At 33.5% G+C, this 17,997-nt stretch overlaps 1 protein-coding gene across 1 annotated transcript; it reads left to right on the top strand.

The window, feature by feature from the left end:
- The first annotated feature begins 14,481 nt into the window (after nucleotides 1–14,481).
- On the top strand, nucleotides 14,482–17,155 carry LOC108361408 (uncharacterized). The gene is made up of 2 exons (XM_017614016.1): nucleotides 14,482–14,828; nucleotides 15,119–17,155. Exon 2 carries the CDS (start codon nucleotides 16,227–16,229, stop codon nucleotides 16,974–16,976), a length of 750 nt encoding a protein of 249 aa, XP_017469505.1. The 5' UTR covers nucleotides 14,482–14,828; nucleotides 15,119–16,226; the 3' UTR covers nucleotides 16,977–17,155.
- The last annotated feature ends 842 nt before the right edge of the window (nucleotides 17,156–17,997 follow it).

Genomic DNA, 17,997 nt, shown 5'->3' with positions numbered 1-17,997 from the left:
TATACTTGACATACAAAAGCAAGACGTTGAAAATTTTGAAATCGAACTAACCGCTGAAACACAATGCCGACGAACAGCGAATTTTTCGCTGCGAATGTTTGCTGTAAAAATGAAAACACACCGTTGTATATGTGAATGCACACAACCAAAGCAAACGACGACGTTCGTCCGACGACTGTTCGCAACGATAGACTTATTTCTTTCGTCGTTGCTGGCGGCAGCGGCAAAATGCGTCCATTGTGGCCATATGCTAAATATTCTCAAGTTTTTAAGTCGAAATTGAAAAATACTGTATTAGTTTTTGTTAAAAATTAATAATCTTATTGTTTGTAAAAATTTTAATTGTACCTTGTCATAAGCAGATGAATTCGTTGTCGCCGTAGTTGTGTTTTACTGAGCGAAATTTTAGTGCGAAAGTTGCCGTCGTCGTCGCACTATTATGCGAAAATTCGTCGTTCGTCAGTATTGTGTTTCAACGGTAAAATTACGCCCACTTTTCATATAACAGTAAATTTCACAAACACGGAAACTTCGATATTTCGAAATTTAAGGACACTAATTTACTCAAAGTTGATACTCACAACAATTTCTTAAAAAGAAATACAATTAACTATTATGGAGGTTTGGAGAATGAGCGTGGTACAGCCCTCTTATAACTATATAACTATCTCGTTAAGTCTAACTGAACATAATATGTTTGAAACAGAGTTGGGCATTATTCGAATAAATTGTTATTTAGATAATTATTCGAATAAAATTTTATCCTTAATATAATTATTCGTGAATATATTGCTTATGAATACATTATTCGTGATTTTATTCGTTTTTTAAAATAATTTTTAAAAATTGATTTATAACACACTGAGCAACGTTTTACTTATATTTCAATTGTCAAGGATTGTGAGTTAGTTGAATTCTGTTTACTATTTTATCAAGAATACTAGCCAATTCGCGCTTGTTTCGCGGCCCCTGATAAGATCTTTTGCGTTGGCCAATGCAAGAATAGGGCTGAAAAGCAAATATGGATAAAGTAAAAATTGTTAATTTAAGTTGAAACAACTAAAGAGCAGAACCCTTTTCACACGTATTTCTGCCAAAAATAGTAGCGCTGTGATGCTATAGCAAAAAGAATCCCTTTCGATGTCATGACCTCTACCGATGGTCTTATTTCCACCCGTGAGATCTTTTCTAAGCATGCGTAATCTTCTATGATCTTGCAACTACAACATTGGTCCGATACGTCAACCTCTAGTCTTATGTCATGTAAGCCAACAAAAGTCCTTATGAGGAAGCTGAAGAGTACAGATGTGCGTTTTCTATTATAGGAGAGCCAAAAATCCTTGGAAATCTCTCTCTTGGAAAAATCTTGGAAGGATGTGGTCGAAACTTTCCTCGCTAATTCGCCATTTTTAAAATATCCAAAAGCTGGGTTTCTTGAGTCTTACTGCTGCAGCAATGGCCGCCCGAGCAATTTTATCAAGCGGAGGCAGATGCAAGGTCACATTTAGGGTGTATGACCACGTGAGACATCGTAAATTCGTATAATATAAACGTAGAAACAAAGTAGTCCAGACATGTGGGGTTTCTAAATATTTCGACTGCAGCACCTTTAAGAACTGCAACCTGATTGTACAATAAAGACGGATTTTCTAAATAACTCAACTGCAGCGCCATTTTTTGCATAAGTATTTTTCATCATGCAGGTAGAACACCTTTTGAATTTGGGCGAAATCGGTTCATAAATAAGGCTTTTATATAAGACTTTATGCGCAGGGAATAACCTCCGAAAATTTGACTTAAATCTACCCAGGGTTTTGAGTTAATTCGGAACAACGAAAACGGCTATAATTTTATACATAAAATATATGTACATATCTATATACATAGATTATTTACTTGTTTTATTATTATTTTATTCGTTATTCGAATAATAAATGAAGATGATAATTATTCGAATAACGCATTTTACAGCGCTTCGGAGAGTCCGAATAACGGCGAATAAAAAAGTTGCTATAAGAGCTGGAGCTCGGCGACATGCGTCCATCGCAACTCCTCAGGGAGATGGAAATTCTGGGAGGTAACGCGATGAACGACGCCATTAGCGCAGATAAGGGGTGGGTTTTTGGGGTTCGAAATATTAAAAAATTAGGCAATCGTGAAAAATCACCATCTCCATCGAAAACCAGAAACGAGAAATCGAGGAAAATGATTATTGAAACTTTTTTTTTTTACCTTTTGTATTACTTTATACATTGATTTTGAGCTTCAGGCCGGTTATTAAATTAAACCTAAATTTGAGCAGTTTTATTTATTACATTTATTGGTGTCGATATTTCGCCTCAGTCTGAAGGCTTCTTCAGGACTGAAAAACACAAAATACATAATAATAATAATAATAATATATTGGCGCTTACACATATGTCAGTGTTTGGCCGAGCTTCTCCTCCGTCTTGTGGCGTGCGCCTTGATGTTGTCACACAAAGTGGAGGGACCTNTTTTAAAAATTGATTTATAACACACTGAGCAACGTTTTACTTATATTTCAANTGTGTTTTATCAATCGACTAATTATATGTGCAGAAAAACAATCTCGAAAATATTAACAAACAAGCTAAGCTTTAAATGCAAAAAACCATTTTCAAATCGGAGCACTCTGTGCGAAGTTATTCCATTACATATGGGTCATTCAATACAATATTTACTCCTCAAAATTTTTTTTTGGGGGAAATATATATTTTTACATTCTTTATCGAAAAAAGAAGACTCCTCTTATTATATTTCGTCATGATCTTCGAAAATGTCGAAAAAAATTCCCGAAATTTTGAACTGACAGAGAAGTCTCTTTTTTCAATTGTTTGCAGTTAATAAACTATTTGTCAGAGAAAATTGGTTCAGGTATCAAAATGTGCGTGATTACCACGGCTTTCCATGAGAGTGTGAGATAGATTAAAATAAAAAAAATTTGCATTAAAAATCACTTTTTTTCCTAACTTCATCATGTTTGATTTTTATTTTTTTCAACCTGAATAGTTGTCAAATTTTATGGAGTAAGCTGTAAACATAAAGTTTATGTTTGAAAAAAAATAAAAATCAAACATGAAGTTAATAAAAAATGCGATTTTTTAATGCAAATCTATCTCACACTCGTGGAAACCCGAGGTAATTACGCACATTTTGATACCTTAACTGATTCTCTCTAAGAAATAGTTTATTAACTGCAAACAATTAAAAAAGGATACTTCTCCGTGAGTTTAAAATTTCGGGAATTTGTTTTCGAGATTTTCGAAAATCATTTCGACGTTCGTCCGACGACTGTTCGCAACGATAGACTTATTTCTTTCGTCGTCGCTGGCGGCAGCGGCAAAATGCGTCCATTGTGGCCATATGCTAAATATTCTCAAGTTTTTAGGTCGAAATTGAAAAATACTGTATTAGTTTTTGTTAAAAATAAATAATCTTATTGTTTGTAAAAATTTTAATTGTACCTTGTCATAAGCAGATGAATTCGTTGTCGCCGTAGTTGTGTTTTACTGAGCGAAATTTTAGTGCGAAAGTTGCCGTCGTCGTCGCACTATTATGCGAAAATTCGTCGTTCGTCAGTATTGTGTTTCAACGGTAAAATTACGCCCACTTTTCATATAACAGTAAATTTCACAAACACGGAAACTTCGATATTTCGAAATTTAAGGACACTAATTTACTCAAAGTTGATACTCACAACAATTTCTTAAAAAGAAATACAATTAACTATTATGGAGGTTTGGAGAATGAGCGTGGTACAGCCCTCTTATAACTATATAACTATCTCGTTAAGTCTAACTGAACATAATATGTTTGAAACAGAGTTGGGCATTATTCGAATAAATTGTTATTTAGATAATTATTCGAATAAAATTTTATCCTTAATATAATTATTCGTGAATATATTGCTTATGAATACATTATTCGTGATTTTATTCGTTTTTTAAAATAATTTTTAAAAATTGATTTATAACACACTGAGCAACGTTTTACTTATATTTCAATTGTCAAGGATTGTGAGTTAGTTGAATTCTGTTTACTATTTTATCAAGAATACTAGCCAATTCGCGCTTGTTTCGCGGCCCCTGATAAGATCTTTTGCGTTGGCCAATGCAAGAATAGGGCTGAAAAGCAAATATGGATAAAGTAAAAATTGTTAATTTAAGTTGAAACAACTAAAGAGCAGAACCCTTTTCACACGTATTTCTGCCAAAAATAGTAGCGCTGTGATGCTATAGCAAAAAGAATCCCTTTCGATGTCATGACCTCTACCGATGGTCTTATTTCCACCCGTGAGATCTTTTCTAAGCATGCGTAATCTTCTATGATCTTGCAACTACAACATTGGTCCGATACGTCAACCTCTAGTCTTATGTCATGTAAGCCAACAAAAGTCCTTATGAGGAAGCTGAAGAGTACAGATGTGCGTTTTCTATTATAGGAGAGCCAAAAATCCTTGGAAATCTCTCTCTTGGAAAAATCTTGGAAGGATGTGGTCGAAACTTTCCTCGCTAATTCGCCATTTTTAAAATATCCAAAAGCTGGGTTTCTTGAGTCTTACTGCTGCAGCAATGGCCGCCCGAGCAATTTTATCAAGCGGAGGCAGATGCAAGGTCACATTTAGGGTGTATGACCACGTGAGACATCGTAAATTCGTATAATATAAACGTAGAAACAAAGTAGTCCAGACATGTGGGGTTTCTAAATATTTCGACTGCAGCACCTTTAAGAACTGCAACCTGATTGTACAATAAAGACGGATTTTCTAAATAACTCAACTGCAGCGCCATTTTTTGCATAAGTATTTTTCATCATGCAGGTAGAACACCTTTTGAATTTGGGCGAAATCGGTTCATAAATAAGGCTTTTATATAAGACTTTATGCGCAGGGAATAACCTCCGAAAATTTGACTTAAATCTACCCAGGGTTTTGAGTTAATTCGGAACAACGAAAACGGCTATAATTTTATACATAAAATATATGTACATATCTATATACATAGATTATTTACTTGTTTTATTATTATTTTATTCGTTATTCGAATAATAAATGAAGATGATAATTATTCGAATAACGCATTTTACAGCGCTTCGGAGAGTCCGAATAACGGCGAATAAAAAAGTTGCTATAAGAGCTGGAGCTCGGCGACATGCGTCCATCGCAACTCCTCAGGGAGATGGAAATTCTGGGAGGTAACGCGATGAACGACGCCATTAGCGCAGATAAGGGGTGGGTTTTTGGTGTTCGAAATATTAAAAAATTAGGCAATCGTGAAAAATCACCATCTCCATCGAAAACCAGAAACGAGAAATCGAGGAAAATGATTATTGAAATTTTTTTTTTTACCTTTTGTATTACTTTATACATTGATTTTGAGCTTCAGGCCGGTTATTAAATTAAACCTAAATTTGAGCAGTTTTATTTATTACATTTATTGGTGTCGATATTTCGCCTCAGTCTGAAGGCTTCTTCAGGACTGAAAAACACAAAATACATAATAATAATAATAATAATATATTGGCGCTTACACATATGTCAGTGTTTGGCCGAGCTTCTCCTCCGTCTTGTGGCGTGCGCCTTGATGTTGTCACACAAAGTGGAGGGACCTACAATTTTACGCCGACTCCGAACGCCGATTGTATTTTTATGAGAAGCTGTTTTTCATGGCAGAAAAACACTCGGAAATTGTCCATTGCCTGCCGAGGGACGACCGCTGTTAAGAAAATACATACATATTTACGTCAAACTACAAGAAAACTTCCATCAGACCGCAACTTACATTATTGTGTTTTTTTAATCGACTAATTATATGTGCAGAAAAACAATCTCGAAAATATTAACAAACAAGCTAAGCTTTAAATGCAACAAACCATTTTCAAATCGGAGCACTCTGTGCGAAGTTATTCCATTACATATGGGTCATTCAATACAATATTTACTCCTCAAAATTTTTTTTTGGGGGAAATATATATTTTTACATTCTTTATCGAAAAAAGAAGACTCCTCTTATTATATTTCGTCATGATCTTCGAAAATGTCGAAAAAAATTCCCGAAATTTTGAACTGACAGAGAAGTATCTTTTTTCAATTGTTTGCAGTTAATAAACTATTTGTCAGAGAAAATTGGTTAAGGTATCAAAATGTGCGTGATTACCACGGCTTTCCATGAGAGTGTGAGATAGATTAAAATAAAAAAAATTTGCATTAAAAATCACTTTTTTCCTAGCTTCATCATGTTTGATTTTTATTTTTTTCAACCTGAATAGTTGTCAAATTTTATGGAGTAAGCAGTAAACATAAAGTTTATGTTTGAAAAAAAATAAAAATCAAACATGAAGTTAATAAAAAAAATAAAAAATAAAAAATGCGATTTTTTAATGCAAATCTATCTCACACTCGTGGAAACCCGAGGTAATTACGCACATTTTGATACCTTAACTGATTCTCTCTAAGAAATAGTTTATTAACTGCAAACAATTAAAAAAGGATACTTCTCCGTGAGTTTAAAATTTCGGGAATTTGTTTTCGAGATTTTCGAAAATCATGGCGAAATAAAAAAAATGTGTCTTTTCGATAAAAATGTAAAAATATATATTTCACCCCAAAAAAATATTGAGGCATATATATTGCATGGAATGACCCGTACGTCTTTTGGGACTTTATTTTATAAGATGTATAGATGTATAGAAGATTGACCGCCCCTTCGACAGTCTTAAACTCTTAAGGTTTTAATTTGACACGCAATTCGTGATTAGCATGTCTAAAAACCTATTCAGTGGCATTTTGAAAAGTATTGTCTTATTTTTAGAAAAGTTCATATTTCATTTGACAGATGTCAACTGTCAGAGTTTTAATTTGACACGCAATTCGTGATTAGCATGTCTAAAAACCTATTCAGTGGCATTTTGAAAAGTATTGTCTTATTTTTAGAAAAGTTCATATTTCATTTGACAGATGTCAACTGTCAGAGTTTTAATTTGACACAAAATTCGTGATCAACATGTCTAAAAACCTAGTCAGTGGCACTTCTATAAAGATTGTCTTATTTTTAGAAAAATTCACAATCCATTTGACAGCTGTCAACTGTCAAGGTTTTAATTTGACATGAAATTCGAGATCAGCATGTCAAAAAACGTAATCAGTGGTATTTCAAAAAGAGTTTCTTAATTTTAGAGAAATTGGCAGTTGATATGACAGCTCTCAAATGTAAAACTATAAATTTTATGGCATATTTGGATTTAGCAGTTTGATTACAATCGTAACAGCCTTTCTAATTTTTCGCGTAAAACATGGCTTCTACGACCACTGTGCTNCGTGAAAAATCACCATCTCCATCGAAAACCAGAAACGAGAAATCGAGGAAAATGATTATTGAAACTTTTTTTTTTACCTTTTGTATTACTTTATACGTTGATTTTGAGCTTCAGGCCGGTTATTAAATTAAACCTAAATTTGAGCAGTTTTATTTATTACATTTATTGGTGTCGATATTTCGCCTTCAGTCTGAAGGCTTCTTCAGGACTGAAAAGCTTAAAATACATACATAATAATAATAATAATAGATTGGCGCTTACACATATGTCAGTGTTTGGCCGAGCTTCTCCTCCGTCTTGTGGCGTGCGCCTTGATGTTGTCACACAAAGTGGAGGGACCTACAATTTTACGCCGACTCCGAACGCCGATTGTATTTTTATGAGAAGCTGTTTTTCATGGCAGAAAAACACTCGGAAATTGTCCATTGCCTGCCGAGGGACGACCGCTGTTAAGAAAATACATACATATTTACGTCAAACTACAAGAAAACTTCCATCAGACCGCAACTTACATTATTGTGTTTTTTTAATCGACTAATTATATGTGCAGAAAAACAATCTCGAAAATATTAACAAACAAGCTAAGCTTTAAATGCAACAAACCATTTTCAAATCGGAGCACTCTGTGCGAAGTTATTCCATTACATATGGGTCATTCAATACAATATTTACTCCTCAAAATTTTTTTTTGGGGGAAATATATATTTTTACATTCTTTATCGAAAAAAGAAGACTCCTCTTATTATATTTCGTCATGATCTTCGAAAATGTCGAAAAAAATTCCCGAAATTTTGAACTGACAGAGAAGTATCTTTTTTCAATTGTTTGCAGTTAATAAACTATTTGTCAGAGAAAATTGGTTAAGGTATCAAAATGTGCGTGATTACCACGGCTTTCCATGAGAGTGTGAGATAGATTAAAATAAAAAAAATTTGCATTAAAAATCACTTTTTTCCTAGCTTCATCATGTTTGATTTTTATTTTTTTCAACCTGAATAGTTGTCAAATTTTATGGAGTAAGCAGTAAACATAAAGTTTATGTTTGAAAAAAAATAAAAATCAAACATGAAGTTAATAAAAAAAATAAAAAATAAAAAATGCGATTTTTTAATGCAAATCTATCTCACACTCGTGGAAACCCGAGGTAATTACGCACATTTTGATACCTTAACTGATTCTCTCTAAGAAATAGTTTATTAACTGCAAACAATTAAAAAAGGATACTTCTCCGTGAGTTTAAAATTTCGGGAATTTGTTTTCGAGATTTTCGAAAATCATGGCGAAATAAAAAAAATGTGTCTTTTCGATAAAAATGTAAAAATATATATTTCACCCCAAAAAAATATTGAGGCATATATATTGCATGGAATGACCCGTACGTCTTTTGGGACTTTATTTTATAAGATGTATAGATGTATAGAAGATTGACCGCCCCTTCGACAGTCTTAAACTCTTAAGGTTTTAATTTGACACGCAATTCGTGATTAGCATGTCTAAAAACCTATTCAGTGGCATTTTGAAAAGTATTGTCTTATTTTTAGAAAAGTTCATATTTCATTTGACAGATGTCAACTGTCAGAGTTTTAATTTGACACAAAATTCGTGATCAACATGTCTAAAAACCTAGTCAGTGGCACTTCTATAAAGATTGTCTTATTTTTAGAAAAATTCACAATCCATTTGACAGCTGTCAACTGTCAAGGTTTTAATTTGACATGAAATTCGAGATCAGCATGTCAAAAAACGTAATCAGTGGTATTTCAAAAAGAGTTTCTTAATTTTAGAGAAATTGGCAGTTGATATGACAGCTCTCAAATGTAAAACTATAAATTTTATGGCATATTTGGATTTAGCAGTTTGATTACAATCGTAACAGCCTTTCTAATTTTTCGCGTAAAACATGGCTTCTACGACCACTGTGCTGCGAGCTTATCACCAGATACCAGTGGAGAAAAGCGACATACCGAAGACAGCCATAACCACCCCATTCGATATGTATGAATTCGTTTGTATGTGTTTTAGTTTACGAAATGCAGGCCAAACTTTTCAAAGGTTTGCTTGGCCTTACCTTATGGCCACATTTGGCTATCTCGGTAACCGTTCCATAAATTTGTATAAAACACGGTATAATTTATACTTGACACACAAAAGCAAGACGTTGAAAATTTTGAAATCGAACTAACCGCTGAAACACAATGCCGACGAACAGCGAATTTTTCGCTGCCAATGTTCGCTGTAAAAATGAAAACACACCGTTGTATATGTGAATGCACACAACCAAAGCAAACGACGACGTTCGTCCGACGACTGTTCGCAACGATAGACTTATTTCTTTCGTCGTCGCTGGCGGCAGCGGCAAAATGCGTCCATTGTGGCCATATGCTAAATATTCTCAAGTTTTTAAGTCGAAATTGAAAAATACTGTATTAGTTTTTGTTAAAAATTAATAATCTTATTGTTTGTAAAAATTTTAATTGTACCTTGTCATAAGCAGATGAATTCGTTGTCGCCGTAGTTGTGTTTTACTGAGCGAAATTTTAGTGCGAAAGTTGCCGTCGTCGTCGCACTATTATCCGAAAATTCGTCGTTCGTCAGTATTGTGTTTCAACGGTAAAATTACGCCCACTTTTCATATAACAGTAAATTTCACAAACACGGAAACTTCGATATTTCGAAATTTAAGGACACTAATTTACTCAAAGTTGATACTCACAACAATTTCTTAAAAAGAAATACAATTAACTATTATGGAGGTTTGGAGAATGAGCGTGGTACAGCCCTCTTATAACTATATAACTATCTCGTTAAGTCTAACTGAACATAATATGTTTGAAACAGAGTTGGGCATTATTCGAATAAATTGTTATTTAGATAATTATTCGAATAAAATTTGATCCTTAATATAATTATTCGTGAATATATTGCTTATGAATACATTATTCGTGATTTTATTCGTTATTTAAAATAATTTTTAAAAATTGATTTATAACACACTGAGCAACGTTTTACTTATATTTCAATTGTCAAGGATTGTGAGTTAGTTGAATTCTGTTTACTATTTTATCAAGAATACTAGCCAATTCGCGCTTGTTTCGCGGCCCCTGATAAGATCTTTTGCGTTGGCCAATGCAAGAATAGGGCTGAAAAGCAAATATGGATAAAGTAAAAATTGTTAATTTAAGTTGAAACAACTAAAGAGCAGAACCCTTTTCACACGTATTTCTGCCAAAAATAGTAGCGCTGTGATGCTATAGCAAAAAGAATCCCTTTCGATGTCATGACCTCTACCGATGGTCTTATTTCCACCCGTGAGATCTTTTCTAAGCATGCGTAATCTTCTATGATCTTGCAACTACAACATTGGTCCGATACGTCAACCTCTAGTCTTATGTCATGTAAGCCAACAAAAGTCCTTATGAGGAAGCTGAAGAGTACAGATGTGCGTTTTCTATTATAGGAGAGCCAAAAATCCTCGAGGTTTTACAGGACGAAAAGTTTTCCCGCACGATAAATTTGTCCATTTCTTGGAAGGATGTGGTCGAAACTTTCCTCGCTAATTCGCCATTTTTAAAATATCCAAAAGCTGGGTTTCTTGAGTCTTACTGCTGCAGCAATGGCCGCCCGAGCAATTTTATCAAGCGGAGGCAGATGCAAGGTCACATTTAGGGTGTATGACCACGTGAGACATCGTAAATTCGTATAATATAAACGTAGAAACAAAGTAGTCCGACATGTGGGGTTTCTAAATATTTCCAAGGTCCAATCAGTTTTGGGCTTCAGTTTTTCACACAACACGCTCGATAAAATAGTTGGCCTGCATGGCGGGGTCGCCTTTCTTGTGGTTTGGGCGAAGCACACTTGAATTCCAATCGTCGGGCATAAACCTTATTAGCTCCTTGGCATCGTACTGGAATAGCTCGGCTGACAGGCCACCAGCTGCAGCTATTTTGTTATTTTTCATCAGCATAATCGCTATTAGTGCCTCGTCATACGTTTGCTATTGTTTTGTTTTCGTGGTCCTAGGTCATTGAAATTCGGTAAATACTGAAGCTAATTCATTCAAAATTGACGTTTGCAATACTTCTTTAGCAAGAAGGCATGCTACATTTTGTCACTTTTGAAGTGACTTCGTCATTTAAATCAAGTTTACGTCGAGATGGGCAAATATGAACACAAATTTTTTTCAGGAATCGATAGAAAATGTTCCAAACATTTCATTTTATTACAGTTAGAAGATGTAGCACGCAGTAGCACACGAACTTTTTGTCCATTAAAAGTAGCAAAGGTAGCATTTATGAGGTACCATTTTTGCTGGCTTAAATTTTTTTTTTAATATTTGGTCGATTGCACTGATTTTTTCTTTATTTAGTCAAATAGGTGCTGTATTTTCTTATACACTCACAACAAAAACAATATAGATGAAAGTTATAAGGAAAATATATAGCTCAAGTTAGCAAAAATTTCAAGCAGTTTTAGTTGAATAAAATTTTTCTTACTTCTGATGCCATTATTTTGTAAAAAAATTTCAACTTCATGCAAAGTAGTAATGAATTGTTCATATTAATACATTTCTTTATAAGACTGCACCATTCAAACCTGAAAATTAGATATTCAAAAAAATTCATTTTTTCCACGGCCGAACCACTGTGTGGCGCGGTGTTTCGTGTAATACATTTTTTAACGTAAAAATTTGGTATTTGACTATGTTTTGTGGAGTTTGGTCCCGTATTGTTCAAGTTTTTTATGTCAGGTGAAAGTTGAGAGTCTGCTCTTTAAAATCATATGTGTGGGCTTTGCCCCATTTAAGAATATTTGTAGTTTTCAGCAACATTTGAATTCCAACACAACGAGTTTGGCTAGAGGGCGATCGTAAAACTACTGAAGCTTATTCACTCAAAATTTATATTTACAATCAGGCATGTTCCGAAATTCGAAAATTTGAAATCGAGTCGATTTGCCACTTATTTTTTAATTATATCTGATGAAAGGAGTGAATATTCTCACTGAACACTGTAAAAGAAGCAGCAGCGATATGAAAACAATCATTTTAATGCGAGACTTTAATTTTTTAGGTTAAAAACCATCGAAGAAATTATCGAAATCGAGTCGATTTCAAATTTTCGAATTTCGGAATATGCCTGAATGATTTTTAGGCGAAAAATAAGAATATTATAAATTTTTGGAAAATCGGACACTTCTGATTATATGTGTATATCTTGGTAACCGCTTCACCAATTTCTCTCAAATTTGGCACAGTTGTTGGTCTTGGTAAAACATATTAAACATTTTTTTAATCGGACAATAACCACGACCACATCCCATATAACGGTAATTTGGAGAAATACGAAATCTGCGATAAATCGGTAAATACTGAATCTAATTCATTCAAAATTGACGTTTGCAATAATTCTTTAGCAAGAAATACGCGTACAATAAAATTTTGGAAAATGGCTGTGGCACCGCCCACTTATGACCACTTATGTGTACCTCGGTAACCGTTTGGTCAATTTGTACCAAACTCGATATAATTATTATTTTTTCCACATAAAAGCAAAACCGTGAAAATTTTTTAAATCGGACTAAAATTACGCCTACTCTTCATATAACGGTGAATTTAAGAAGTGCTTAAAACTTCAATATTTCGAAATTTAAGCACGCTAATTTACTCAAAATCGATACTCACAACAATCCCTTAAAAAGAAGTAACATTATTATGAAATTTTAGAAATGGGAGTGATACCGCCCACTTATAACTATGGGGCATTTCACCTCAACTGACCCAACTTTTAGTAGTTATGACACAAAATTTCAACGGGATCGGTCAAACACACTCCGAGTTGGAGGGTCTAGAATTTTGACATTTTGGTCAAACGGCCATTTTTTCGGATCCATATAACTAATTACCTATTGTATTTAGAAAATTTTTCAGGAATGTTTTCGATAGATTTCTCTTCATTTTTTGCAATTTTATTTTTTTTAATTAAAATAATTTTTTTTTTAATTTTTTTTATTTTTTTTTTTTTAAATAAAAAATAACTTTTATGTTATTTTCAAAAAGGGGTATTTTTTTAATTCTTTTTTGCTCAAAAGAAAGCTTAGGTATTTTTCTTTAAGAGCTTTGTGGTCGCTTAGTGGGATGCGACTTGTTTATCAATCAAAATTAGCGGTTAGTAACTCGAAACAGCGGGTTTTTTAATTTTTAATATAAGACCTATTGTCTTGTTTTTTTCGTATTATTGTGTAAGTGTCTCTGAAACCTGAAAATAAAACGTATATGAGAAAGTATATACAATTACCTTTCCAACGGTATATAACATGCCTAACCAAAGTTTCATACCCTCGATCTGCAATTCCCCTAGTTAGGGATGATTAAGATTTTTCGTAGTCTAACACAGCAGGTATTCGATTTTGTGCATCTTGAGTATTAGATTTGCATACTTACTAGCACAATATTTGAAAAGTATGAAGAAGATGGGATTTCCCGGTAGTTAAGGATGATAAAGATTTTTCTTTGTACCTAACCATAGCAGATGCGTCCAAACCTTTTCTCAATAGATATGCATACCTACTTGCGCAACCTATAAGTAGCTATAATAAATCAGCTATAGTTTATGAAGGCAGTGTATGGTTATTCTGAAGACCACTTTTTTAGAAACAGCATTAAAATAAAGACTGTGTTATTTACATAATTAATATTTTCAATAGTTATGGCTCATAAAAAGGCTAAACTTTATAAAGAAATTTTTGCTTCTTTTTGCTTTAATCCCTTCAACAAAAAAAAAACACGTATCTTCAGATACACGACGGCTTTCTGACGGCTTAATATCAAAATTCCCTGCGCTATCAAAACGGATGCGAATTTGTGGATCGTGCAGGAAAGTGTAGGGTTTAATACTTTAAGCTTTATTTACCTGTTTATTTGTTTTATTTAATTTAATATTGTTCATGACTATGGTTGAAAATATCAATAGGAGAATTTGCTTTCATTCAAAAATTTTCTTCATTCAAATAAACATTTAAAAATTGGAATAATATATTCTAACTCTACATATTGGCGATCCGGCTCATCGAATAATTATACACGTTATAATAATTGCATCGTTTCCAACAATTTATGTCTGCAATAAGTTACGTCATATCATCATTTAATCATCTCTTAAGCAAAAGTTTCTTTCCACAATCATGTATAACATGAATTCCAAAGATCATTAAGAGTAAATATATATATATGTGCAACAATTGCGATAAGGTTTCACAATTACATCAACAACAACTTCAAAAGCAGTTCGCACATCAACAATTCCAATATATCAAAATTTTCACAAGCTATACAAGTGCAACAAGGATCTATAACAATAATAGCCATAGCAGTTGCAGTTTGCAAAACTAACAAGCTCAAAGACACCAATGAAGATTTTTTTTAAATTTTGGCCTCTAGATATGTATGTATCTTATTGAAGCAATGAGCGTTCAAATTCATTCGTTCAGACTTGGTGAGCTGTATTGTTTATATTTTTAGATTAAATATAACTTTAGTATTAATTTGTATTTTAAAGATAAGATTGCAAGATATTTTCAATATAAGTTCGTATCTTAAGTCTTTCGTTGACGTAATATCTAAATTAAATATATACATTTTTGAATATTTATTACGTTATTTTTTGACTTTAATAATTTATTAAAAACAATATTAACAAACTTATTACATTATTACTTAATATTAAGTATTTGTTATTAGTATTAATATTATGGAAATTATTTCTCTTGTACACTCCTCCAGTAGATTTTAAAAATGCATCAATCACCTATACGTAGACGCAACTTCTCAACAACAGAAAACCAAAATTAAAATCAAACTCTAATACCACAATACCACAAGGATGCAGTATAAGTCCTTGAGCAAATNAAGTACTTGAGCAAATAAAAGAAAAGTACAAAACTTCAACTAGTAGAGCAGAAAAAATTCAACTTCTCACGCTTGCTCCACCGACATGGAGTCGCGCAAAAACAATGGCTGAGTTTGGAACATCAGAAAGAAAAGCCGAGATTGCTAAAAAATTAGTTGCAGAGCATGGCATACTCACACTCCCAAACACAAAGGAAGGAAAACCTTTAGAGTGCAAAACTGATGCTCTAGTGACTCAGTTTTATCAGCGCGATGATATGAGTCACCTGATGCCAGGGAGGAAAGACTAGGTGTCTGTACGAATTGACGGTAAGAAAGTTCAAATGCAGAGGAGGATAATTCTCTGCAACCTGAGTGAGCTATTCGCGAGCTTTTAATCCGAATACGAGGATATTAAAATTGGATTCACAAAATTTACCCAGCTCAGGCCAAAACATTGCGTCTTGGCAGGAAGCAGCGGAACTCATACAGTATGCGTTTGCATTTATCATGAAAATGTGAAGCTGATGTTGAAGGAAATCAACTTGAATTATTTAACAAATGATTCGCCGGAAGATTTGAACAGTTACCGTGATTGCCTTAAATTGACAATGTGTCCTAATGTATCAACTTCTTGCCACTTGGGTGAATGCTCAAATTGCCCGGGAACTACGTTCATCAAAGAGAATTTGATCAAGTCTTTTGACCGATAATTTGTGGTGGAGGTCAAATTTGAATCTTGGCTGCAGTCTGAAAGGTGCACATTGAAAAAAGTTATCTTAAGTGGGGACGATTTTGTGGAAGAAATTTTTACCGGATTGGTAAATTTGAGAACCCATGACTTTCTAGTGAAGGAGCAGCGGTCATTCTTCGAAAATTGCAGGCAGGTGAATTCGTTATTTCATACGATTTCGCAGAAAACTATAAATATGTTATCCAGGATGCCATACAAGCATTCCATTTCAATAACGACCAAGCAACTATATTTACAATAGTTATTTACTACATGAAAGATGGAAAACTGGAACATAAAAGTATGGCAATCATATCCGACGATTTGAAGCATGACGCCGTTGCTGTTTATGAGTACCAGAAGATAATACTAAATTATCTAAAATCCGAATTCACAGTAGCGAAGGTATACTACGTTTCGGATGGAGCTCGTCAGCATTTTAAAAACAAAAGTAGCTTCGCAAATCTTATGGCTCATGAAACAGATTTCGATACACCAGCTGAGTGGCATTTTCATCCTACTGCTCATGGTAAAGGAGCATGTGATGGTATAGGAGCAAATATCAAAAGAAATGCAGCGAAGTATAGCCTACAATGCTCTCATCAAGCTCGTTTCATAGATGCGATAGCTTTCTTCCGGTGGGCAAAGAATTATTGTAAAGAAACTGAAATAATAGGGCTATTCGCGATTCGGTGCATAAGAGCTGAAAAATTTATGCAATTGCAGAAATATGCTATGGATTGTGAGCGACCTTTATTAAACTGTCATGGTTCATGTCATGATCATGCGGAAACTGCGATATCACTGAAGAGCAGATTCGATGCTGCAGTAACAATCGATGGTACCGCTCAATATCATGCTTTCATACCGATTGGCGATGGAAGGCTCAAGTTAAAGAAATTTTCTTCCTCTACCCAATGTGATTTCTTTCCAAAAAGGGAACCCGGAGTGAAATCAACAGCAGAACCCAGTAACCCTAAGAAAGGATTGACGAAAAAAGCCACAAAGAAAGGTGGAAAATAAGGTGGATGGAAGGCTGGCTATTAGAAAATTAACTATCTTGTATACTTTTTATGTATCTATTTATTAAATTATATATTAAAAACTATTCTAAATAAATAAAAAAAATCATAATTTTCACCAATTCTATAGAAAAACAGTTATTTGATTCCAGAGGTGTACATATTGTGGGTATTATAGTGTAGAGGGTATGAAACTTTAGTTGCTTGTTATATAGTGTTGGAAAGGTAATTGTATTTAATTTTTTATATGTCTTATTTTCAGGTTTCAGAAACACTTAGGTCATATATTAAAAATTAAAAAAAAAACGCTGTTTCGAGTTACTAAATGCTCATTTTAATAGATAAACAAGTCGCATCCCACTAAGCGACCTCAAAACTCTTAAAGAAAAATACCTAAGCTTTCTTTAGAGCAAAAAAGAAACAATCTTAATCATCCTTAACTACCGGAAAAATCCCATATTCTTCATACCTTTTAAATATTGTGCTAGTAGGTATGCAAATCTAATACTCAAAATTCTGCAAAGCTATTAATAAAGTGTTTGGATGCACAAAATCGAGTACCTGCTGTGTTAGACTACGAAAAATCTTAATCATCCTTAACTACGGGAATTGCAGTATCGAGGGTATGAAACTTTGGCTAGGCATGTTATATACCGTTGGAAAGGTGATTGTATATACTTTCTCATATAAGTTTTATTTTCAGGTTTCAGAGACACTTACACAATAATACGAAAAAAAGAACAATAGGTCATATATTAAAAATTAAAAAAACCGCTGTTTCGAGTTACTAACCGCTAATTTTGATTGATAAACAAGTCGCATCCCACTAGGCGACCACAAAGCTCTTAAAGAAAAATACCTAAGCTTTCTTTTGAGCAAAAAAAAAATAAAAAAATACCCCTTTTTGAAAAAAGCATAAAAGTTATTTTTTATTAAAAAAAAAAATTTCAAAAAAAATTTATTTTATTTAAAAAAAAATTAAATTTTTAGAGACTGAAGAGAAATCTATCGAAAACATTCCT

This window comes from Rhagoletis zephyria, unplaced genomic scaffold (assembly GCF_001687245.7).
Source record: "Rhagoletis zephyria isolate East Lansing unplaced genomic scaffold, Rhagoletis_zephyria_1.1 Rzeph_scaffold_00758, whole genome shotgun sequence".
Taxonomy (NCBI): domain Eukaryota; kingdom Metazoa; phylum Arthropoda; class Insecta; order Diptera; family Tephritidae; genus Rhagoletis; species Rhagoletis zephyria.
The sequence above is the reverse complement of the archived record's forward strand: the minus strand, read 5'-3'. Positions and strand labels throughout refer to the sequence as shown.